Raw genomic sequence first — 24,391 nt, forward strand, 5'->3', positions numbered from 1 at the left:
CTCCGGTCTGGCGTCAGTCAACTCCGTATAGACTTGGCAGCCTACCCAATGAAACGTTTCAAGTTACATGAGACTTGCAGAAACAATTACTCTCTAGTTTAACTCGTTCATACAAACAGCCTGCTGCTTTTTAAACGTCTGGTTCTCTCACACCTGCCAACCTGCCGAGAAGAGCCAGCAGCCGTCCTTGGCGACTAGAAACTACATGGCACCAAATCCACGCTCGCGAGGGCAACAAAAATCACCGTCCATAGCCCTCGTCTCGATTCCAGTCCGCATGCCAAGTTATTTCTCAACTTCCCCCTTTAGCCATTCCAAAACAGCGAATACATTTTGATCAGGAGGAAACACCGGATACCAAAACTTGATAATCTTGCCCTTGGATATCGCCAGGGTCAACCGCTTTATCAGAGTTTGACCTTTCCATTCAAATAGAGGAAGCTTGAGAGCCTCCGCGAATTGCAGCTTCTCATCACTCAGGAGGTCATATGGCAGATGAGTCCTGTCATGGAACTCACTCTGTGTCTCGGAGCCCTGGGTAGACAGCCCAAACAGGAATTTGACTCCGGAGGCATATAATGCGCCCGCATTGTCGCGAAAGGAACAGGCTTGAGGCGTGCAGCCGCGTGCTCCTGGGATGGCGTCCCAGTCCGGGGGAACGGATTCTCCCGCTGCGGCAGAGCGAGGATAACAGAAGACGATTGTCAACCCGTCGAGAGCAGACAGGTCAACTTGGACGGCCGAGGTATTCGTAGTCGGAAGACTGATGCGGGGGAGGGTGAGCCCTGTCAAGTGGTTGCAAGCTCCATCGTCGACTGGTTCGGGTAGACCAGACGGCAACGTTGGCATCATGTTGTCCGATTCACCTGCCCTAGCAGTGGTACTCATGCGTCCTGGTCCAGATTCAACACCACAAAGGCAATATATCAGGTCACGGTCGCGATGACCAGAGGAAAGGAACCGAGGCGAGTCTTATATATCCGAGGTTCCCAGTCGTTGTCGCCCCCACTGGCCGATTCGACGGGATGGCGTGGTCAGCGGTAGACGGGCAAGCCTGGCCCGGAGAGGGAAAATGGTGACTCACGTCCTGCTACTCCCGGGGCCGATTATTCGGCACGGGCTACAATCCGAGGGTGTTGGACGTGTGCACAGACGGTTCTCCAAAATTGCATTCCCCGCGGGCAAAGGCCCCCAATATACTTTTCTCTTGGGTGCCACAATTTTCCGCCAATGGCTACATCGCTTCCTGCTTGGCTATAGGGGAGATTGCCCTAGATCGAATGCCGGGGTAGTCATGGATTGTTGGGGCCAAGAACAGACGGCTGCATGCACATGTGTGATCTTGCGGATTTCATGTCCATGTAGCGTCATCCGGTCCGGCCCCACCAGGTTGGGCGGCGAGGGAAGACTCTCTCCGCCCGAAAAGACAAGACAAGAGCATTGATCAACACGCATCATCGGCCTTGAGCCTGCGCAACTAAACATAACTTCAGTGCCGGAGATGCGGAGATGTAGAGATCAGAAAGGTGGGCGGCGTGTGGCTTGATCGTGTGCCGTACAGCTGGGTGCATGCTCCGGTAATGCGCCGGTGCGGGTCCCGTATAGTATAACGACCTCCACTGGGAGGGCGTCAAGTACATACGTATTGATCGATTGATGTATTGATGACTCCATGCCTGCTCACCTCTAGATGCCTTTGGATGTTTTTGGTCATCAGCGGCACTACCGCCCAAGGAACAACCAATGTGGGAAGCCGAGCCGGTCGTGACTATGTATCAATACTGCTTGTCACGATTGATAAGTTTTGAGACCGCCAGCAGCCATGAGGCTACAGAGATAATCCAACCGCCCTGGGTTTGGCGCCATGAGAAGCTCGCCAGAAAACTATAAGAGACCTTGAGTAGCTTTCACTGCCTTGAATAAATGAATCCCTTTCTAAATGTACGTACTCATATTAGTCAAAACAAGTGACACAAGTAACTTTGTGTTTTCTTGAAAGGATTTCGAGAGAACCACCCAACTGTACAATTATTCCCCACAAGTATATGACGCTTGATTCCTCTCGGCCCGAGATCCTGGCCAAGTGTGCACGGAATAAAATGATGTTGATGGTTGCCATCAAACGCCGGGCATGCTCTTTCCCCGGTGACCGCGGTGACTGGTTTGGGAGGTGCCAAAGTCCAAGGGCATATGATTGATCCGTGTGAACTGGTTCCGGACCATGACAGATGACCGTGCATGCCGCGAATAGCTGATTTGATGCGACCTTGTCATCTTTGAGTCACAGCAGTTCCACTATCAAGATCCAACCTAAATGCAGCACAGATTTTGGGTGTTTAATACCACCCGGTAGGCTCATTTCGGCCGACTGTTCGGCCTATGCTAGGACCTAGCGTCGAATAGACGGAAAACGGAACTATGCAGGTAGGTCTGTTCTTGCGTATTCCAAGCAGACGCCAATGGCTTATTCAAGCATCTTCCACAACAAAAAGGTGCCGCAAGAGGAGGCTTCTACCACTTCCAAAGTTCTTCGCAGTCTCTATTTCCATTCTTTTGCTGGCACTTTCCCGCTTCTATGGCGACCTTTTTGCAATATCGGGCCATTGGCCAGCGAGTAAAGCGTCAACTCGACCACACCCTGCAAGATGGGAGCTGCCCTTTCCCTCTTGAGGACATGGAGCAACAGACCGAGATCGATACTCCGAATAGTCGCCGTGTGTTGATTGTTGGCTGGGATGGACCCGACGACGACGGAAACCCTCGCAACTGGGCCACGGGGCAAAAATGGCTGGCTACTATCCTCGTATCCCTTCTCGCTCTGCTGGTAGGAGTCTGCGCACCAATCGAAGCACCCATCAGACAACTTGCCATGCACGAGTTTAGCATCTCTGAAATGGTAGAGTCGCTTTCGGTTGCGCTGTTTCTAGCCGGCATGGGAGTAGGCGCACTGGTCTCAGGACCGTTTTCCGAGGTCCTGGGCAGGTCGGGAACGTACGCAGTCACACTACTATCCATGTGTATCTGGTTGATGGCCTCGGCATTGTCGCCGCATATTGTACCTCGCCTCCTCTTCCGATTCATGGCAGGGTTTTCCGGCGCAGCACCGCTTGTGTGCTCCGGGGGAACGATTTCGGACCTGTGGGCGCCCAAAGACAGGATATATCCCTTTTTGTTCTTTACGGTCGTCGGTTTCGGTACGCCGGCTCTGGGCCCGGTATTCTCAGCATGGATTTCCAACTCGTCTCAGCACCATATGTGGAGGTGGGCTGAATGGATCGCACTCATATTCAGTGCAACTGTCCTTTTGGTCTTGGTTGCATTCCAGCCAGAAACATACGCGCCGGTTCTCTTATCTTGGAAAGCAAAGCACCTGCGAGAAATGACGGGAGATCAAGGCTATCACGCACAGCATGAACTTGAAGACCTGGCACTGCCTCATCGTCTGAAAATGGCTTGTATCCGACCATTTACCATGGCCTGGAATGAGCTGACTATTAAGCTTGCATCCCTCTATCTTTCTTTCGTATACGCCGTTCTATTTACCTTTTTCGACGGCTACCCAATCTTGTTTCAGGCAACATATGGCCTGTCGCACGAAATGACGTTCGTGTTACTGGCGGGCATCTCACTTGGTGCGGTGTGCTCGGCGGTTCTGGGGCCAATTGTGCATCGAAAAGTTCTACACGAGACGAAACAAACGAACCAAGGGACGCTACATGTAAACCCAGCCGGGAGACTTTGGTTTGCCATGTTGGCAGCCCCAGGCCTACCTGTATCTCTGTTCTGGATGGGTTGGACTGCTTTCCCCACCGTTTCCATATGGTCACCACTTGCAGCTTCACTTCTCTTTGGCTATAGCATCACTGGCATTTTTATCGGCATCTCCATGTATGTCATTGATGTGTATGCCCAATTTGCGGCGTCAGCAATGGCTTTCACTTACCTGGCTCGGTACCTCGCTGCAGCTGCCATGACAGTGGCCGGAATCCCTCTCTACGAAAATCTTGGAGGGCATTGGACATTAACATTACTGGGGTGCATTAGCATCATCTTGACACCTCTCCCGTACGTTTTCTTTAAATTCAATCATGCTCTGCACCATAAGAGCGCTGGTATGGCCTAGACTAGTCTTGATAGCAAATTGCACCACAACTTTCGATCCTTTTTCAGGGGCCAGATACAATGCTACATGTTATGAAATCTAGATCTTGAACTTGACGTTTAAAAGGCTACACCTTTGCATAATCAAAGAGATACGCTTTCTCGGTGACTTTTTCCCCTCATTACCTTTCTCTGTGATACTCCATATCGCTCGCTGTTCGTGGGATACAGCGGACATGGCGGTAATTGCGGCAGTAGTTTCCCGCGTTTGCCGCTAGGGTCAAGTGTGCTTTGGCTTGACTTATTACTCGTGCCACATCCAACGTTACTTATCTGGTAGGTGGGATCTGTCGTGATCCAAGAGACCCGCCGCGTATCTAACAACTTCCAGTGCTAGCCTACGATTGGCCAAAAGGACCAGACTAGAGAGAGTCGATACACCTTGGGAGCTACGACGGGAACTTTTGCCTGCCAAGCCGCGCAATGCCGTGCCTGAACTTGGTCCATCCCTTAGTCGCGTCATGTACCCGATACGTCTGGCTGTTGTCTCAGTGTCGAAATAACCAGACCTTTATACATCCCAGCCAGATCTAGGGGCCAGAAAGTGGCTCCAGACTATGGCCAGACCGGATAGGCCGGTTCGACTGGTCCTCCGCAATGTCTGGTACTATATCATCCGATTTATTAAGGCCCGCAATCTCGATTACGTGGTTCCTCTTAATTCCGAACGACCGTCGCCCACGACTCGAACACCGTCACCCACGACTCGAAAACTGTCGCCCACGACTCGAACACCGCCTCCACCCTGAAACCAAACTTCAAGCAGGAGCGGCCTGCGTTGATCTTGACGCTCGTAAGCCAAACCCGCATCAACCGGCACGTGATGAGATGTATACAGTATAACCCCTGTTTGATTAACCACCCGTGACCTCACAGCACTTGAGGGTTAATAGAGGCTAAGAGAGCATAGGGGCCCTGCTATATCAGCGATCCAGCTGCTGAAGTCAGGGCTTGCTAGACGATTTAGTGGGGTCCTAGTAAGGGTAGTAGTAAGGTACACTGCCTAGCTTACTTTTTCCTGGAAAAAAACAGGTACTTTCTCCCCCCACCTTCCTTAATTAACCAGTGCTTTTTATTGGCTATATATCCCCTTGTGAAGTCACGGGTAGTTAATTAAACATTGAGGGGTTATACTCTGAAGTGGGGACCTGTTGACAGTCGGGATGAATAGCGCGTGGAGCTCTTGCACGTGGCATCTAATTAGGCATGAACTTGGTGGCTGAGCAGAGTTTCCGGCACGTTGGCAAGCAATAAGCCAGGATGCAGCTTCCCGCTTTGCATCTTGAACATGATATAATAGGAGCGTCCCCTAGGCTTTGATTGGTCAACGGGAAAATACCAGACTCCTTGGTACCTGGTTCATGGAAAATTATAGCTTACGCCACTCCCGTGTAGCATCGTGAACCTCGGCCGCAGGCCACAACATGCCAGAGCTCGCCGCAGGGTGTCGAGTCATTCTCGGCCGCTTTTCTTACCCCTAGAACAACTGTGCTCAACCTCCATGTGACAAGGGCAGGGTAACTGGGCTTGGAACAGAGGGTTCAATTCAATCTATAATAATCGACTTTGGGTTATCAAAGGTCCTTAGATTGGCACGAGGCTTTGAGGGACTAAAGGCCCCTATAAATACAGGAAGTCGGTGAGGGCTATGTGCTTGAGGCAGCCCTCGCTTGTGACCGACTTCGGGCCTCGTGACCGTTGCCTTTGTTGTGTAACCTTTGTTTGTTGGCCCAACGCCCTTTGTTGTGTGCCAACCGTGTAACAATCCATCTCAGCGACCTGCTTTGATGCCACTTGTATTGGAGCGGCCGTGGTGTACCCGGATGAACTCTCGTACGAGCAAGCCAGAGACGTTTGTGGCGTTGGGAGTTGCTACCAGGTGCAAGGGACTAAAATCAGCATATTCATGGTTTATAAGTCTTTGAACCGTGGCATTGATGGTTGTTCATTTATTCATGCCTTCAAGGTTAAGCTTAAAACCATGTCGTGCTGAAACGTGATAACCTTGCCTAGCCACAAATGGCATCGCGACTCATACAATGGCACCGTCCTTCACCCCTTGGCATTACATTCCATCTTGTTCATCACCAGTTGCTTGACATGGCATGATGCCAGGTGTTTCGTGGAAGCCAAGTGGTCATACGACAACATGCAAACAGAATTTTATAAAAAGGCACCATGATGCAGACAATGTCTACCTTTATTCTCAACTTCACATCACACCTTTTATTTGACTGTCTACAGCTTTAAAGCCAAGAGAGGATCAGAAATTCATTCTTTTACCATGGGTGTATTCAAAACTTTGTTCTTGTTGTTTGCGTCTCAGGCGTTGGCCGCGCCTGTAGATGGCCAAGAGGGCACAAAGAATGCCGCCGGCCAGAATGGCATCCTGCACCTACCTTTGGTCCACTTCGCAAAAGAAGTCGATGCCAGAGATATTGAGAAGCGTGGATTCTCGACTCCCCTTGACTATTTCAAATATGATGGAGAGAGAGCAGTCACGGCTGTAGGCATCGTTTTAGACGTCGGGACACCGCCGCAAAAGGTCATCTTAGAACCAGACACCGGATCGTCCAAGTTTTGGCTACTCGGTTTAAAGCCTGGCGATACTCGCGGGAATGGTCCGTCTGTTTATTTTGATCAAAAACAAAGCCAGTCTTTGCAAGACTTGAACAAAGAGGATGGGGCTAGTTATGGTTCAGGCGAGCGTGTTACTTATAATATGGTTACTGATAAAGTCTCTTTTGAAGGTAAGGGCATTATTTACTCCATCCCATACAGGGACAACGAGCCAGTAAATATGAAAAAGAAAACCCTACACGCATCCCAACACATTTCTAACCTATGTTTGACAGATATATTGTCGAAGTCCAATCTGTACTATTCAACAACGGTACTGGTAATAGTGCAGTCGTGCTGGACAAAGGGGACCTTGAAAACGGCAAGCCGTTAACTATGGGCATAGATTCCGGAGCCCCAGCTTTCGGGGTTTCTGGGGCACTGGGGAGACTCCTTATGCCCAGGACGGGGGCGAATTTTAAACTCAAGCCCCGAGTTCTCGAGTTCGGATGCGATGTAGTCGACGCCAAAGCTTCGTTTGATTTCAAGATGAGTGATAAGACGGTCATTTCGATCCCTCTTTCGGATTTACTTTGGAGCCGAATTGACAATGGCAAAACTTGCCAATTGGCTGTTCAAGGCTGGAATGGTGATGCTGCTGGTGAGAAAACCCCCGTACTACTAGGAGAATGAACCTCACACTAACTCTTTTGGTTTTGTTACTTAGACCTTTGGATTGGCGGACACTTTTTACGCAGGTCTCTGGTTGTCTATGATCCAGATAATAAAAACGTCTACGTCGCTCGAGGGGCGGATTGTGGCTCGAACCTTGTGGCTATTGATGGTAAAATGCCAGACGATGCGGTAATCGGCGAGTGTAAGGAAGAGGCTCCGGACTCTAACGCACCAACGGACGAGCCTCCAAATACGACCCCGGTCCTCGAAGAGGCTGATATTCGAGATGCCTGAGCACCGTATAAATGCAGAGGAGACCAAGTAGGGAAAAGATGACTAGTGTACCGCGAGAAGAGGAGTTCCTTCCATGTCACGAAGAAGGTTCTGCCTCTATCCCTTCTATACTCTATAGTATATAGCAGATTCTATTAGATACAATAAAGAGTCTTTGTCCTACATTGAATCCAATAACAAGACGTTTAACTTTATTCCTCTTGAAAACGGGGCCCATTTCCGTAATCGTTTCTGCGGCCGAGTCGCGTAGGGATGAATGACTCTTTGCATTCTATATGCGGCGTTATATACGAGCAAGACCTCTCCACGAGACCGGTATATATCTTAGCTCCGTCACAAACTTCACTGGGGTCTACGCAACCTAACCTGGCCCAAAGAGCTGCGTCGTCAACATTTCCGCCACCTTCACCCACACAGAACTTTGAAATGGTGTCGGCGACACGAATTATCCTATGGCGTCTTATTTCCAGCGTCGTCAGCACTCGTCTTCTGCCATCTGTATGCTCTTTCGATGCCCCGTCGGCTTTGCGCAGTATCACACAGCTTTTCATTTCCGCATTCACACGTGGCCCCTTCCCGCAACCACCGATACGTGATGCTCCAGCGATCCTGCCTCGGCCGTACCGTTCCATCAGGCAGCGTGTCCGTCTTGCGGGCTCTTATACCATGCGTCCAGTGCAATCGTGAATCGCCACCGAGCTGTAGCAGGCTCCTCGGCCGCAAGTCCACCTCGACCTTGTGGCCCGAGTCGCCGTCGCGAAATTGCATGCACACCGGGGAGCCCAGCGACAGCGAATAGAGCTGGTCGTATGCGCTGTGTGTGTCGACGTGAGGCGGGATCCCGGCCCCGGGGGGGTAATGCTGCAAGCACACCTGGTCGGGCTGCCTGTTCTCTCTCTGCGGCAGCAGCGGGACTAGCCAGTCGGGAAACGCTCTGAAGGGGACATCGTGGTCAATCCCAAACGTCTTGTAACTGAAGGTGTAGCCGTAGTGAAGAGACCGGCGACCGGGCAATGTTGGCCACTCGAGATGTGCGAAAACCTTTAACAGTTCACGTTCGGCTTCGGGCGAAATGAAGTCTTGTTCCATCAGAAGCCCCGGAGGTTCAGAAGGAAGTTCCCCCATGCTGAGCTACAATATTCAATCATCAAAAATGAGTTTCCTTGTCATCGATGATGTGTCGACTGAGGTCGAGTGTGATGTGGTTCCGGTAAAATTCCTTCCACCACACCTCACATGATTATGTAATCATTTGGGACTGTCCCCGAAATCCCGCCACCGGGTGGCTTAAAAGCACGCCTATACTCCTCGCGGGTTTGTTAATTACTAAAAAATTGCTTAGTCCCTAAGTGACCTCTTATATAACCGCATTTAAAGGCAAGGTTGAGTTTTTTAATACATCTATATCTATACCTACTTTTTGCTACTACCTAGCTCTAGCTACCCTATACTTTATATGTATGTTGTATATATAGTAGGCTACCAGCTCGTGCCTAGTATCCTGCACGTATTTGCCTTAGCTGCTCATGATAATCACCACCGAAACTGCTACTCGTATTAAAAGTCTCTACCCTCGTGGCGGTACCCGTACTTTGACTGCTAGAGTGATATATCCTTTGGATGAACGTTCGCAGTCCTGATATAGTCCCTGTAGGAACCATGGGTAGCTGCTCCCTGACTGTAGGCTCGGACAAGCTTTCCTGCTTGTGATTTCGCGTAAGTAGCTGAGCAGGGCATTTGAGGACAGATTTCCACCTAAAGTGACCGGACACCACAATTAGCTTTGCATTTGTCCTAGAAAGTCACCACGCAGATCGCGATAGAGTCTTGATCTCGAAGTAACTAGACACAAGATTAGGGTAAGCGTTAAATAGTGCTTACGTCGCGGCCAAATTTGCCATTAACTTTTTCAGTATCGACGGAATAACGGGCATGCAGCTACAAATAAGACCAATGCAAAGCTCGAGAGTTCTATGAAAAGATGGTATCAGCGTATATGTTGCCTAGAGTAACGACAAGAACTACCTAGCTATCGTGGAAGTCGTACGCATAAATATAGTTGAGACTATTTTCCCACGTCCTATCCGCGTTTTCACCGACGAGAGTATGTCTCTGGGCCAAGGACGCAGCGGAAATGGCACATGCCCTGGAATTCTTTCTTAGTACAGCCTTGGAGGTAGACGTGGCATAATTTCATAACAGAGGAAGGGCATAGAGCTTACGCCAGCCCTGTCGAGAAGACACCCAACACGGCAGCTTTGCGCCTCGGCGGCAAGTTGAGGTCCCAAACAAGCCACAATGGTATTGCTAAAATATAAACATCTGAGATGAGGCCATACCATCCATGAAACTTGTAGATTGACAGGACTTGGTTAGAGCACTGTACCTCTCGCATTGTTTCCCAAATTGGCTGGCCAAAACGAACACAGAGGCCGATGTATCCGGCGAAAGCAGCGAGGCTAGAGAGGACAACAGTTATAATGCCGAGCCAAATAGCCCTGAGCGACCAGACAGCACGCTTAAAAATACGATGATATAGCGTGAGGAGAGTCAGTTTGGTAAACATGTTGCTCAAGGTGTATATAAGAAGTGCAGCAAAGGTTGCCTGTCACCATGGTATATCAGTGGACGCTCAGGTGAATAGTATAAAGCCTGACCCTACCTCTATCCAGTAGTGGTTATTAACAACTTCTCCAAGTGGAATGTCCCAGCCATGTCTGCCTTCTGGGTTGTCCATGTCTGTGCGAATTCAAGTGAGTATACTTGAGCCGGTGGAGGGTTGATCAATTTGTGAAGACGCACAAGATACCATAAGCCCTGAAAATGCGATGACGGTGGCCTGAGAGAGAGGGTTGGCATGAAGAGAATATCCGCAGTAGGCTTCGGCGGCACTTACTGCAGATAAGAGGCAGAGATCTAGAAGAAATATTAGCCTTGCAAGTGTCAATATATAGAGATATATAAACAGCCGGGCTTATGTCTGTCAAGCTCCAGGGACATGGCTACATACAATCGTCAACGCCGACCGACTGTGTCAAACGCAACCGGGTGTAGATACGGAATCCTACGAATAAGACCATGATAGGAAGTATTGAGAACATTACTGCCCGGACCATTGGGCCCCTAGAGGCGGGATTGATAAAGTTTGGCGTGACTCCGGGGGGAGGGCGCAAGAATGGAGTGGTCCAGATGTCAACCGCCTCAACCTCAGCCAAGGGATTGCTTGCGATGGAAGGCATTACCGCCCGCCGAGGCTTCGCGGGGAATAAGGAATAGTCTGGGAACTTTGATGCGTTACTTGTGCAAGACGTGAATTTATTCAGCTCTACGGAAGTCCTCGCCACTCGCGTCTGGCACGTGTAGACTTTTGTAGAGGCGAGAAGAGGGAATCAGGCGGGACCCCAAGCCGAGTTGTCGGAGAGGCCGTGCTTATTATTCTGCCTTGCGTGGCGTTAACGCATGTCTCAGTTGCCTATATACTGCCAAGTTGTGCTTCTGGTTTGTCAGGTCGATCATCTGCAAGCTTCCCTTTTTTAAGTAGTGAAACCTCCGTCAGCTATTGGTATCTTACGATGGAACCATGTTCTGGCTTGCTCAGAGGCCGCCGTTACATGATGTTGCGTTGTACATGCTCGTTGTGATACATGGAATATCAGAATATATATTTTGAGGGTATGAGGTGTATGCAACCCGATCATTCAGTCTAAGTGATTGCATTATTCTGCCGTCTGATTTCTATATAGACAACTCATAGTTCACTTGCACAAGACGAGGACAACCAAAAACAAAGGGTTGCTTCGTAGCTTCGGAGTGTCTTCTGATGGGGCCTTGGCTGTAGTTCTGAAGCTATTCGTCACCTCAAAATATGGCTATGATTAGCGCTGCAATATACATGGCTGTTGAAGGATCCTTTATTGTTGGCTTCTATAGCCTGGCTCCTCAAGGGTCAATCATTTGCTTAGGGCTCGGTAAACCGCAGTCTGCGAAGTATCTCGCCACAGAAATATGGGCAAGCGTGTTTAAAAGAATAAAGGAACCTTTACTGGAGACCCCTTGCCTTTCCATAGTTAGGCCCCAACTGAAGGCAAAGCGTAGGACAGGTCAAGGCATGACCCGTAAGCTGAACGACGACAGTGATGATCGACACGCCAAAGGCCACGAGGGCTCTTCAATGGAAGACCAAGTACGGATTCCTGTGCTCGAGCACTTGTCAGAGTACATATTGAGGAAAGAGGCACCTATCCACATGTGCATTTTACCTACGGTGATAACGTTCGGGTCCGCAGTCGTACAGCCTGTCCGGACGGATTGACCGTTTTCCTGCTGACATCTGGACCACTTTGGTCGACTAGCACAGGCGGCAATGTGACCCCATGTGCATTAAATGTTGAAACTTTTGAATGCAGTGAGGAAATGCGGAGTGAAACATGGACCCAGCCTACCTGGAAGCGATGGCACTGTCAGCTGTATCTGTTAATACATGTACTCTGCTAAAATCGAGTCAAGTTGAAGGGAAAAAGCCTGAGGGCCAGGAATCCCAGCCTGTTTTGGTGCTCAAGTACCTACATGTACCTACGTATGTAGGGACTTGGAGGTATATCCCATTTGACCACATCGACAGGAGAAGAATGTCTGGTATCTTGCAAAGATTGGGACCAACGGGCAGTTTTTATCCAACGGCGCCAATTCTACGGTCACTTTCGTGTCGGAGATGCTATACAAGGGCCTGATATTTCGACAACGTCTCGACTCTCTTTGCATTGGCGAAGCCCGCGGAAATGCATCGGCCAAGAGCTGGCTAACATTGAGGGGCGAGTTATCACTGCATTGGTCGCCTCGCCCGTCGGCATGACTTGGTCAAGGTGGGCTTGGGCGCGGTGGCGCTGGATGAGGGCGGCCAACCCAGGTACCGGCTGATGGAGGAGCTATACAGAGTAGTATTGGCACAAGCGTTGAAATTATGCTGTCAATCCATGATTGGTCAACCGAGCGATGGCGCGGACAAGGCAGGGGACGTCGAAGCCCGTCGATGGCATGACGATGAAGGTGAGGCGAGCCTCTTATAAGGGGTGGTGAGTTGTGGAGGGTGGCCAGAGAAGATCTGACAAGGCGGACAAACGCTTGTCACGTCTCTTGGAACGATGCATGTATTTTTATACGAATTTTGGGGCCCTCTCCTGTCACTATCCTCGTAGTTATCCGTTACCCCATATCTTTGCATGCATGCATACGCCCCCGGACAGCCCTGAAGCCTCAACTTGATGGTATCTGGCATCTCACCTACATAGCATGTAGAGACTACGACGCAGCCTTGATAGTTCGGGCAAGCAAGTCTCTCCCATGGGCCCCAAGGCTTTTGCTGGGGTTGTACATGTACAACTACATGCACGCACAGGTGGAGTTGAACAAAGGCATCATATCCTTTCATCTGCGCACGACGCACACGCATACAAGAATATGTTGCACCGCCGTGTATGTAGGATGGCGCTTTGTAATCTACATATATCGCAAAACTAGACAAACTGACCCATCAAGTGAGTAATTTGAGAGGGCAGGGGGCTAGCTTTACACAGCCGGCCTTCATTCAAGGTTGTCTAATTGAAACATGGTATAAGAGTGTTGGTTTGTCATACCACCTCCACGGGACTTGGCGTGAAGTGAGGGAATATGTGAACTTGTATAATTCAATGTCCACTCCTGATAACTTGTCGACATGCTCTCGTATCTCTTTCGAATCTTACAGATTTAGATAACCCTCAGAACTCCTCTTGTCATCGTTGCCGTGTTCTAGAGATATTTACCATGCTTCTCTACATGGTTATCCCTGTCTTGGCCTTAATGGCAATTTATATCTCGGCGTCGGTCGTGTTACGTAAAAGTCAGGATCCAAAAGAGCCTCCCCTGCTCCTTGACTCTGTGCCGTATCTCGGCCCAGTATTTGCAGCCATCAAGTGGAGGCTCACATTCTTCACTCGCACACGGTAAGTATCCCGTGTAGCCCACCCGGCATACTGTTTGCCACGTAGATGAGAGTTACTCTGCGACATAGGCGCTGACCATGGAGGAAAGAAATGAGCATGGCCACCCCATTTATACACTACGTTTGCCTGGATGGCGGCTGTACGTGGTCAACGCCAACTCGTTGATCCCGATCATTGAGCGCAGGACTCGGACCATCTCCTTCGCAGCAGTCGAGTCCAAGGCCGCAGCGGCCGTTCTGGGTACGAGCAAAACCACAAACGAGATCATGGCCCGTGATCCTGGCCGCACTCAGAACCACTTCGCCTCGTTCCGCAAGACGGTGCGTCCCGTTTTGGCTCCAGGAAGTGCAACTCTCGATGCCATGTTCAAGAGGTCTTTCCATACAATGTCACTATCGCTAGATGAGCAGCTCACTCCAGGGAGCCCGAGGTCGGTCCAACTGTTGGCGTGGACCGGCCACGAGATCACCATGGCGGGAACCTATGGCGAGTATGGCGGCGCCAACCCCTTTCAAGACCCCTTTGTGGAGCAAGCATGGCTGTAAGTGAAGGTTTATCAGCTTGTCATTATATTCATGTCAACATGCGTACCGAGTCCATGGGCCGAATACTGAAACGAGGCTAGAAAATTTGTGGCAGGACTGCCCGTCCTGGTCTGCGGCTTCTTCCCCAGCATATTCGCTAGGCAGAGTGTGCAAGCCCGTGAATTTCTTGCCCAGAGATTTCTCTGCTACTTCAAAGAAAACCACCACCTCGGCGGCTCCGGTGCTGTGCTCGCCCGGCTGAGGCACAACACCGAGTCGGGAATGCCGCTGACGGACACGGCACGAGGCGAGCTCGGAGCGTGCTTGGCGCTCCTCAACAACACCATACCGGGTTTCTTCTGGCTCGTCTACCACATCTTCTCGGACCATGGCGTCCTCCAAGACCTCCGAGAGGAGCTCGCGGGCGCCGTGCGAGTCGGCGCCGACGGCGTGCGCACAATCCATGTCGCCCGTGTAAGGTCTTGCTGCCCGATACTACAGTCTACCGTGCAAGAAGTCTTGCGCTTCCGCGGCATCGGCACCGGCATGGTGCGCAGCGTCCTGCAGGACCAGTTCCTGGACTCGCAGTACTTGCTCAAGAAGGGGAGCCTGGTATTCGCACCCAATGCTGTGCAACACTTCGCCCCGGCACTCTGGGGCCTCGATTGCAACAGGTTCAATCACCGCCGATTCCTCCGACCGGGAGGGCAGGGTGTCAGGTCGGCAAGCTCGTCTGTACTGCGCATTTTTGGCGGCGGTTCCACGCAGTGTCCCGGGAGGCACTTTGCGCGAGGCCAGCTGCTCGTCTTTGCGGCGATGCTCGTCCTGCGAGCCAACATTCGGCCGGTCAGGGGGGGTTGGAGCTGCATCAAGGCAGAAAAGTCGTTTGGGTTGGGCATCGCCACGGGGTTCTTGATGCCAGATGCGGACCTGGAAGTAGAGATTTCGCCGACTGGTGAGCAGACTTGGCGAGTCGACTTTTGCACCAATGTGTGAGATTGACAACGACGCCGCACCTTGCCGTCTGGTGCTCGTTGGGCAAACAGGGGGAAGAAGGCTGCTCGAGGACAAGGCGACGTTGGCTGCATACATGTACTGTCTCAAATATGTGGTCAATGTCTTGGAGAGCCTGTCCATGGGGCGTTGCGCTAGAGCGATATCGTTATAACTACCGGACTCGTTGAGCTGGGGCGTAGTAGTCAAATCGCAGCCCAATGAGGGATTAGAAGATGAAAAGAACAGGAGGGAATACAACAATGTTATTAGGTTGACCCCGTTGTCATCCCAGAGACCCGCCGCGCAGTCATCTAACATCCTCTGGTCCCCAACAAGACCTTACGCATCGACATCCCGTCCAAATAGTAACCTTCTTTTCCACTTCGGGAGGGAGGGTTGCACGGGGAAACATCTGACGTGAGATGCCAAGTTTGATACCCAGCTATCCAGGTACTGTGGCCTGGCTTGCTTAGCTCCTCCCGTACTTACATACGAGTATGCCTGATGTGTCATATTCTTGCTACCACTACCACCGTGCCGCTTATGCGTTCAAACGCTGCGTAGCAGGCTGGACTGCTGCGTTAGGTAACGGGCCAACTTGTTCTTAATGTATGTGGCCCCTGTTTACCTATTGGTCTCGCATCTCCTCAAACCAACTCCATCCTTCGCCGACAGATTATCTTCTAGGATATAACGGTAGCCATGAAGCAACTAGTCGAAGCTCTTTTTGCGCCATGTACATGGCTAATTGCTGTCATTACCATTCTTTCGTTTATTCTGCTTGTCCGTCTCAGTCTGGATGCTAAGCTAATCCTCGCACTTCCCAACGGCTCCCCGAAGCATTGGGCTGCGTATCATCTTCCCCTGCTTGGCTCCGCTCTTCCGTTTTTCAGGAGGCGGCGAGATATGCTTGCTGAGGGACAAGGCCTTGTCACTAATGGAAATTTCAGCTTCTTCATCGGCAGCAAGCACATTGTCAACCTGGGAAGCTTGCAAGGACGTAGGACCTTCTTCGAAAGCAAGAATCTCAGTGTTTCCCAAGGGTACGGAGTGTTGACACTATCTGTCCTTGCACATGTGGTTACTGGCTATGCCCGCTAATTTGTTGAACATGTTTCCCAGTGCTATCGAGCTTTTGGTAGGCCTAGTCTCGGCCAACGACGACCTAGAGGACTCTGCCGCCCAGGACTTCATCAAGTCCCTTTTACCTCTGACTCGACCAGCCATGTTGGCCAGTAAAATATCAGTACTTACAGACGACATTCACCTATTCTGTCGAAATCTCCTCCTTTCCACTCCTTCGGAATCCCGGTACGTGCTTTTTTGCCTGCATTTTTATTCTACCACGCTGAATTGGCGGGTTGCATCCCGCTGACCCAACCAACTCTAGTCCGAACTGGCGGGTCATGAACCCATTCGAGAGCGTGTATTTCCTTACCTCCAAGTTAATTATGCGAGTTATTGGTGTATCAGAGTGGGCCGAAGATGAAAAATTAATGAATCATATCATCTCGTGCTTCTACAAGTTTGAGAATAACTGCAGCAGGGCACGGATTGTCTTTCCCGGCCTTGTAACTTACACGCACCTAAAGAAACTGTTTTACGGAGCCTTACTATGGAGGGGGATCACAGAGGTGGTTCAGCAGAGGAAAGCAGGCAAACGACGAGACGATGCTGTCCAGTTTGTGCTAGACCAGGACAAGGATGCTATTAGAGTGAGTTCTTGGCATCGTGGCAGGGCCCTTTTATTAGCAGTTGCCCTGACTCGCACTGGTAGTTCACGTTTAGCATTCTTTCATCCGGTATTACGACAGAGGGGTGTTCCGCATCGTGGTTGACCGTGTTTCTCGCCCATAGTCCGGAATGGCAGGCTAAATGTCGAGCCGAAGTGCACGGCGTAATCGCCCAGAAGCGAGGAACCTCGAGCCAATCCGCCGACAGCATTCTAGGGAAACTGTCGCTCGAGGAATGGGAAGGGAGTTTTCCCGTGATTATGGCGGCTATTCGAGAAACGGTCCGCCTTGCTATGCCGGGTGCTATGGTTAGGAAGAACGCTAGCGGGAGTGCGGTCTCTATTGGGCAAACAAGTGAAGTTATCCCAGATGGCGCTTATGCATGCTTCCTCATAGACAACGTGCATATGGATCCAGGGCTATATCCCGATCCCTACGGTTTCAATCCAGAGCGCTATCTCGTCCGGAAGAGTGGCTTGGAAGAACCAGAACCCCATACGTACGTCGGCTGGGGATCGGGACGCCATCTTTGCCGTAGGTGTTCCTCTATATTATGTTCTTGTTTGTGATAAGTTAAGCCCTAACTAGCGTGTGTAGCCGGAATGAGACTTGCTAAGCTGGAGATCAGTATGGTTATTGCTCACCTCCTTGCTCACTTCGAGTTTGAGCCTTCAGATGGGAAAGGTTGTAAGTTGAGAGAGCCATTGCCGCTAGTGGATAGAAACGAATACCGATTGAAAAAGCCCAAAGGGACAGTCTATATACGATACAGGCCACGCGAGTAGTAGGAGTTCTATGATTTACTATTACGTTCTAGCATTAGGTATTTAGGCTGTATATGGAAGCTACCCGCAGCTAGCAGGGACATACAGATTCTTAACCCTGCGTACATCGTTCCATGGCTGCTGAGTTTAAGAGTTCGGATATTGATTATAGAACCATCCATCACTTCTCTATGGAAGACGACGAAGTGGCGAGACGGGAATATGAAACAAATGATCTGGGTCTTGAAAAGTTGTTAGAAACCGGCAATTATAAAACATCAGCAACTGGACAATGGGGTCCGTGTCCAGATGAGTGCGGTAATGCCTACTTTCTGCTCATAAAGTCACAACAAGCGCTTGCCTGTGCTTCCATAATTTACACGCATTGGGAGAAAGGGTTTTGATTGAGTAAATACTCATATGCTAATTTTCTTCCTTTCTATTCATGCCATGTGGGGCTGTGGATGGATTTTACTGTGAGACATAAGATGTAATGGCCGCCGGGACTTTAGTCGCATCAAAAGAGTGACACCAGAAGAGTCAAAGGAGAGGCGCCGAGGCAGATGACTGGCCACACAAAACGGTCAGACTGGGTCTCACAAGGAGGTCCAATATTGAGCTCGATGGGATATGACTTTATATAAGCGACACGTTTTGAATAAATTGGCCCTGCTGGCTTCAACTTCTATGGTACCATAGTCCCTGCCAAGTCCACATCGTTGGGAAGCCCGGGAGGCGCCATGTTCTGAAAATCTAATCATACTGAGGCGCTCATGGATGCGATGTACCGCCGAGGTTTTGACAAGGTTCTTGGGGATTTACATAGCATTGGAAAGAGAATGGTGTGCAGACAGCCGAAGTCCTAGTCATGCGGTTGTCATGCAGGAGACGAGAGCGACCGCGCCCAGGGCTGGGGGGATTTTAGATGGAATTAGATAGATAATTAGGCATCCTGTGATTAAATAAACACGAACTGGGCTCTGTGTGTTTGGTAATTTCTGCTTTAATACTCCCTCTAGTACGGGGACTCTAGCCAAGCTACGTATTTAGATAAAATTAGTACAGCTCATATCGGAAATGGCTTCATGTTATAAGTTATAGGGATAGCATAAAACCTCCAGGTTTTACAGATAGCATAATGCCAAGGGTTACTTGAAGCTGGTAATTTATATTATTTAATTAATCATAAGCTAGGTAGTATATATCAATATATTAATCAATTAATTATTAGCCCTTGTTCCGGTAACCCTACTAGTCTTGGCACACCTCGTGAGATATGAGGTGTAATACGTCAATACTAGTCATGAGTGACCCCTTGCGACATAAATAATAAACCAGACCACTACACTCCACGCGGATTCTGTCGGCCAAGAGTCATGACTCGCGTCTAGAACAATGCGCATGAATGCCAAGGGACTCTCATGGTCGCAGAATACCTTGGACTGTAACGCAATAAAATAATACCTCTTACAAGTGCGCGACTACCATATTATTAGAGAATATAACATTATAAATGCCTTGCAGTCTCCATGGGCAAGTATAAAGAGAGCCACTACCGCCTTTAACCAAAGCACCTTGTCTCCCTCTACTACTTATAATTCGTTTTACCTCGCATCCTTTATATCAAAATCTTGATACTATTTATCTAATTTCGAACCAAAGAAGAAAAAATGAAGATTTCAGTTCCCCTAGTAACTTTGTTTATTGGACTAGTTGCGGCTAGGCCACTCGACGTCGATGCGCCGCCCCAAGAGTTGCCGCCTGTTGATAATCTCCTACCGCGCCCTGACGAAACTCCGAATTTCAATCTTGAGAAGGCGAACCGAGAAGCCTGCCGGCAACTTATGCAAATGAATGGTGCGGCTGAGGCTGCAACCAAGTTTGTAAGTATTATACCTCCCATTCATAATACAGTAGCTAAGCGTTTTAGTGTGGTCAGTTCCAGTAACAGACAAGATCCTCGAGCCCGGGCTTGGGAACGACAAGAATAGTGCTGCGTGTATTTAGATGTGCTTCATGGGTACAAGGAACTTTTTTTTATTAATAAGCTGTGTATTGACGACAAGCGTCCAAGACCTTTTATATCAGCACATTGCTGTACTACCGAACTATTCTAAAGGGATAAAATGGAATAAACTGTCAATATTCTATACAGCTCTATTATAGCGCCCAGTGAATGCATGAGACACCCAAAAGTCGCCTAGTTGCTTGGCAGCACCTGGCATACATGTATTTAACTAGACTCGAAGCCTTTGGGGGTTGCAAGATGGAGTCCTCGATAAGCCGAGTGCATTTGTCATGCCTAAAAAATAATTCCAACAATCTCGACGCAATTGCTGGGATAAATCTGCCGATACTATAATAATGCCAGAGGTGGCTTATTACTTGAGCTATCCGTTTTCCCTAATGAGCACTCGTGCCGCTTCGGCCGGAGACTACGCTGTTCCCTGATTCCGTAGTACGGTATCGCAATCAAGGGAGCGGTCTGGTGTTTATCGGAGTGGCACCAATAAGTTATAACAGAGCCCATGGGCAGTGCGGTAGGCTTTACGTGCTGCTCTTTCTGCGTCATTTTGACGTCTACGGCCAGAGGCGACATGTTCTGGTCCCCAGGTGGTGGGCTGAAAGTAGGTATTCCTCTTTCCCGTCATCGATATTAACCAACGAGCTGCATGGATGCTGACATGTCGGTTCACTCCATCATCCTAGCTACGCGCTGCAGTCGCTGTTTGGCTTGTTGCTGGCCACACCCTCGACCAACTCAGCTTCCATCTAGATTAGTTTGTAAGGCTAAATGTATCCATCAATGATGTCATTCACCACCGCGAACCCGATGAAACAACGTCACGGCACGACGCGAGGTCGCTTGCCGCTAACTCTGCCACTTCGCACATGGGTGACAACGTCCGGTTGTTCATTGCCTGACTGAAAGGCTGCGAGGCGTCGTACGTAGAGCCATGGGCTTCGTCTTCAACACTCTCTCCTCTTTGATCAACATGAACATGCATCAACACATCATCATGACTTTCCTCTCAATAAATCCCTCTTGGACACACGCGGACCGGCCGCAAGCAATACTTGCTACCCGTTGATGCAACTGGCGGTGATGCCGCGACACGAAACTCAATCATCCACCGACACACAAGGTCACACCCGCAGACCCCGACAAATCACGGCCAGCAATCTACGACACCACCATGAGTACAAGACGGGTGTCTTTCACAAAGACAAGAAATGTCTCAACAGCCAATTTTACCACCATGCCGTGTCACCCCGCATGTTGGACGAGACGCGATGCTCAAGGCGAACTCGTGAGGGGTATGGTGCGCAATGCAACGACGATATTTGGCAAAATCGAGGGATCGGCACGGCCATGCAAACATTTATACGAGCCCCGGCCTTGCAGCAAAACAGCCAGCATGGAATGCAACAATACCCCACATGTTGCGTCTGGAGACGCCGACTCCCAGATGAATATAAACAGAGGCAGTCGCGAGTGAGACTACTTGCAACATTGCGAGCCGGTCAGCGCTGGTGCGGCCTCGAGAAATATTGATACCACTGGGACTGTAAAGGCTATTTTCCATCCGTCGTTCCCATCTTGCCCTGCGTATCTCACAGTCTCGCCATGGCTTTGCTCTACTTTTTACTGTTCATTTCCCACGCCGTCCTGGTTGCCCTCGCCAGCACAACACCGAATCATACACGCTTCGATGTCTTGGACCTTGTCGACCCTCTCATCGGTACTGCCAACGGAGGTACGATCCGCGCGACGCGATTCCACGCTCGGTCCCGGCTGACCAAGTCCCAGGCCACGTCTTTCCCGGCGCCAGCCTGCCCTACGGAATGGCAAAGGCAGTTGCGGATGTGAACAAGGAACTCCAGGGCGGATTCACGTCCAACGACGGCGAGAGTAAGCAAGAAGACACCAAGTATTGCGGCACTGTTGCCTGCTGTACTAATAAAGGCCACTCGTAGTCACCGGCTTCTCGCACATGCATGACAGCGGAACAGGCGGAGTAGGTTGCACCGCGTCGTCGATGAGAAGGCACCCATTCACTGATTCCGTGTAGGGCGCCTCTCTAGGCAATTTCCCCCTGTTTCCTCAGACCGGGTGCGACGGGGACGTCCTGAACAACTGCTACTTCCCCAAGGCGGCACGGGCTTCGCAGAGGGTCAATGGCACCGTCCGGGCGAGACCGGGCTATTTTGCCGTCACGATGAACACGTCGGTGCATGTGGAAATGACCGTCACCAGCCACGCGGCCTTGTACAGATTCACCTTTCCGACCGACGGCACGCCCACCAAGAGCAGCGGAAATGCGACGCCCAAGATGCCATATAGTCCCCTGATCCTGGCGGACCTGACGGACCTCGCAGACTCGAGAAGCAACGGAAGTATCTCTGTAGATGCGCAGTCGGGAAGAATCACGGGGTTTGGAACGTTCAATCCCTCCTTCGGCATCGGCACGTACAATGCGTACTTTTGCGCCGACTTTGACGGTGCCCGGATCCGTGATACGGGCGTCTTTATGAACAACCGTGCCGGGACGGAGCCGAAGTCGCTTCAGCTCCCGACGGACGGGAATACAGTACCGGGCGGCGCTTGGGTCCAGTTCCATGCGCCAAAGTCGAACCAGGTTCAGGCCAGAGTCGGCCTGTCCTTCATCAGCACACAGCGAGCGTGCGACAATGCCGAGGCCGAAATACCCGATTTTGACTTCACCCGCGTGAGGCGGGCGGCGGAAACAGCATGGCGGAGCAAATTGGATACTGTCAGGGTAAACAGCACCGGGGTTTCGAAATCGCTACAGAGAACCTTTTGGAGCGGCATCTATCGCGCGATGCTGTCTCCCCAGGACTACACCGGCAAGTCTCCCCCTGCGCCGGTGCGAGTCTGCCGCCTGCTAACCAGTGCCCGGACAATGTAGGAGAGAACCCGCTGTGGGCGAGCGACGAGCCCTACTTTGACTCGTATTATTGTATCTGGGACAGCTTCAGGAGCACACACCCGTTGCTCACGTTGGTCGATCCGCGTGCGCAGGCGCGCATGGTTCGCGCGCTGATTGACGTGTATCGCCACGAGGGCAAGCTTCCCGACTGCCGCATGTCGCTTTGCAAGGGCTTCACCCAGGGCGGAAGCAACGCCGACAACGTCCTGGCCGATTCCTACCTCAAAGGGCTCGGGGACGGCATCGATTGGGAAACCGGCTACGAGGCCGTCGTGTCAGACGCCGAAGGTGAGTGCGTATTGGGAAAATGTCCATCATTTGCCGCATTGGACGTCGTTGCTCACGGGCTTCTGCAGATGAGCCTCCCATTTGGACAGTGGAAGGAAGGGGCGGGCTGCATAGTTGGAAAACGCTGGGCTACATTCCTACCGACGACTTTGATCCGTACGGTGTCGGCATTTTTACGCGGTCCATTTCCCGGACCGTCGAGTACTCGTACAATGATTTCTGCATCGCGGAAATGGCCAGAGACATGAACAAGACGGCTGACGCGGAGAAGTATCTGGAGCGTTCATCCAATTGGAGAAACATGTTTGACCCTACCTCTCGCTCGAGACTCAACACGACGGGAAGCCAGGATCCGGCTGGCCTCGTGGACAGCGGGTTCCAGGGATTCCTGCAGCCCAGGTATCTAAACGGCAGCTTTGGCCATCAGGACCCGGCCATTTGCACGGCTCTCTTCAACTTCACCTCTTGTTATCTGAACCCAGGCGGACACGAGACGTACGAGGGCGGGTCGTGGCTTTACACGTTCCAAGTTCCCCACGACCAGGCGACCCTCATCACGATGCTCGGTGGCACGGGCGAGTTTGTCCGCCGGCTGGAGTTTTTGCACAACACCCCGGGCCTGTTTTACATTGGGGACGAACAGTCCTATCTCCTCCTGTACCTGTTTCACTATGTCGGGAAGCCGGGCCTGTCCTCGCAATACGCACGCAGGTATATACCCAGTGCCTTTAATGATTCCCTGGCCGGCATCCCTGGGAACGACGACTCGGGCGCCATGGGCAGCTTCACCGCATTGTCCATGATGGGTCTCTACCCGATGAGCGGCCAGGACGTGTACCTCATTATCCCTCCGTTCTTCCCACAAGTCACCATTCACCACCCCGGGACGGGCAAGTCGGCAACCATCAGGAACATCAACTTTGATCAAGGGCACAAGAATATATATATACAGAGCGCAAGGCTGAATGGCAGGCCGTATACCAAGTCGTGGATCACTCATGACTTTTTCAGCGGCGGCGGCGTGCTGGAGCTGACCCTGGGGCCGTCACAGAGTCATTGGGGGTCGGGGGAAAATGACATTCCACCAAGTGCATCTACGCACTTCTGGAAGTTAGGAGAATGATGGGGCCATGTAGCCGCACAAGCGGCACTTGTAATCGAGGTCTGACTCAATGTATACACATGCTTCATGGACGTGAGCACACTACATACATGACCTGGCGCTGTTTTGAATGTTTCGTCATGTTTCCGGGCATGCGCCTCCAATTGCTGTTACACGGGATGCTTCAAAGGAATATTCAATGCCTGTCGCCGGTGACAACCTGGCCGTACTGGCCTCCCCCTAGACTCAAAAACGCCGCCGGTGATGCCGCCATTCTCAAATAGGTGGTCGACGTCTTCCAATTCGAGGCCGCTGGTTTCGGGGAAAAAGAAGTACACCATGGGTATCTAGCGGCAATGGTC

General features: G+C 50.9%; 9 protein-coding genes across 9 annotated transcripts; 6 read left to right on the forward strand and 3 right to left on the reverse strand.

Annotated features, from left to right (window-relative positions):
* Positions 1-285: 285 nt before the first annotated feature.
* On the reverse strand, positions 286-852 carry MAA_07525 (redoxin family protein; the record flags this gene model as incomplete). The annotated part of the gene is made up of 1 exon (XM_007825523.1): positions 286-852. The coding sequence occupies one exon, from the start codon at positions 850-852 to the stop codon at positions 286-288; it is 567 nt and encodes a 188-aa protein (XP_007823714.1).
* A 1,723-nt stretch (positions 853-2,575) lies between these two features.
* Positions 2,576-4,123, forward strand: MAA_07526 (Major facilitator superfamily domain protein; the record flags this gene model as incomplete). Its single annotated transcript, XM_007825524.1, has 1 exon — positions 2,576-4,123. One exon carries the CDS (start codon positions 2,576-2,578, stop codon positions 4,121-4,123), a length of 1,548 nt encoding a protein of 515 aa, XP_007823715.1.
* Positions 4,124-6,445: 2,322 nt separating this feature from the next.
* MAA_07527 (candidapepsin-4 precursor) lies at positions 6,446-7,689 on the forward strand (the record flags this gene model as incomplete). Its single annotated transcript, XM_007825525.1, has 3 exons — positions 6,446-6,911; positions 7,073-7,381; positions 7,448-7,689. 3 exons carry the CDS (start codon positions 6,446-6,448, stop codon positions 7,687-7,689), a joined length of 1,017 nt encoding a protein of 338 aa, XP_007823716.1.
* A 450-nt stretch (positions 7,690-8,139) lies between these two features.
* Positions 8,140-8,814, reverse strand: MAA_07528 (Oxoglutarate/iron-dependent oxygenase; the record flags this gene model as incomplete). The annotated part of the gene is made up of 1 exon (XM_007825526.1): positions 8,140-8,814. The coding sequence occupies one exon, from the start codon at positions 8,812-8,814 to the stop codon at positions 8,140-8,142; it is 675 nt and encodes a 224-aa protein (XP_007823717.1).
* A 1,093-nt stretch (positions 8,815-9,907) lies between these two features.
* Positions 9,908-10,928, reverse strand: MAA_07529 (GPCR, PTH11-type; the record flags this gene model as incomplete). Its single annotated transcript, XM_007825527.2, has 5 exons — positions 9,908-10,294; positions 10,352-10,428; positions 10,492-10,528; positions 10,586-10,605; positions 10,700-10,928. 5 exons carry the CDS (start codon positions 10,926-10,928, stop codon positions 9,908-9,910), a joined length of 750 nt encoding a protein of 249 aa, XP_007823718.2.
* Positions 10,929-13,747: 2,819 nt separating this feature from the next.
* MAA_07530 (Cytochrome P450 CYP5327B1) lies at positions 13,748-15,190 on the forward strand (the record flags this gene model as incomplete). The annotated part of the gene is made up of 2 exons (XM_007825528.1): positions 13,748-14,211; positions 14,296-15,190. The coding sequence occupies 2 exons, from the start codon at positions 13,748-13,750 to the stop codon at positions 15,188-15,190; spliced, it is 1,359 nt and encodes a 452-aa protein (XP_007823719.1).
* Positions 15,191-15,892: 702 nt separating this feature from the next.
* MAA_11698 (uncharacterized protein) lies at positions 15,893-17,708 on the forward strand (the record flags this gene model as incomplete). The annotated part of the gene is made up of 5 exons (XM_011412613.1): positions 15,893-16,233; positions 16,313-16,501; positions 16,581-16,905; positions 16,968-17,457; positions 17,521-17,708. 5 exons carry the CDS (start codon positions 15,893-15,895, stop codon positions 17,706-17,708), a joined length of 1,533 nt encoding a protein of 510 aa, XP_011410915.1.
* A 1,649-nt stretch (positions 17,709-19,357) lies between these two features.
* MAA_11699 (uncharacterized protein) lies at positions 19,358-19,635 on the forward strand (the record flags this gene model as incomplete). Its single annotated transcript, XM_011412614.1, has 2 exons — positions 19,358-19,570; positions 19,618-19,635. 2 exons carry the CDS (start codon positions 19,358-19,360, stop codon positions 19,633-19,635), a joined length of 231 nt encoding a protein of 76 aa, XP_011410916.1.
* Positions 19,636-21,315: 1,680 nt separating this feature from the next.
* On the forward strand, positions 21,316-24,050 carry MAA_07531 (glycoside hydrolase family 92; the record flags this gene model as incomplete). The annotated part of the gene is made up of 6 exons (XM_007825529.2): positions 21,316-21,445; positions 21,499-21,600; positions 21,666-21,706; positions 21,761-22,576; positions 22,624-22,927; positions 22,996-24,050. The coding sequence occupies 6 exons, from the start codon at positions 21,316-21,318 to the stop codon at positions 24,048-24,050; spliced, it is 2,448 nt and encodes an 815-aa protein (XP_007823720.2).
* Positions 24,051-24,391: the final 341 nt, after the last annotated feature.

This window comes from Metarhizium robertsii, assembly GCF_000187425.2.
Source record: "Metarhizium robertsii ARSEF 23 chromosome Unknown MAA_Scf_14, whole genome shotgun sequence".
Lineage (NCBI taxonomy): Eukaryota > Fungi > Ascomycota > Sordariomycetes > Hypocreales > Clavicipitaceae > Metarhizium > Metarhizium robertsii.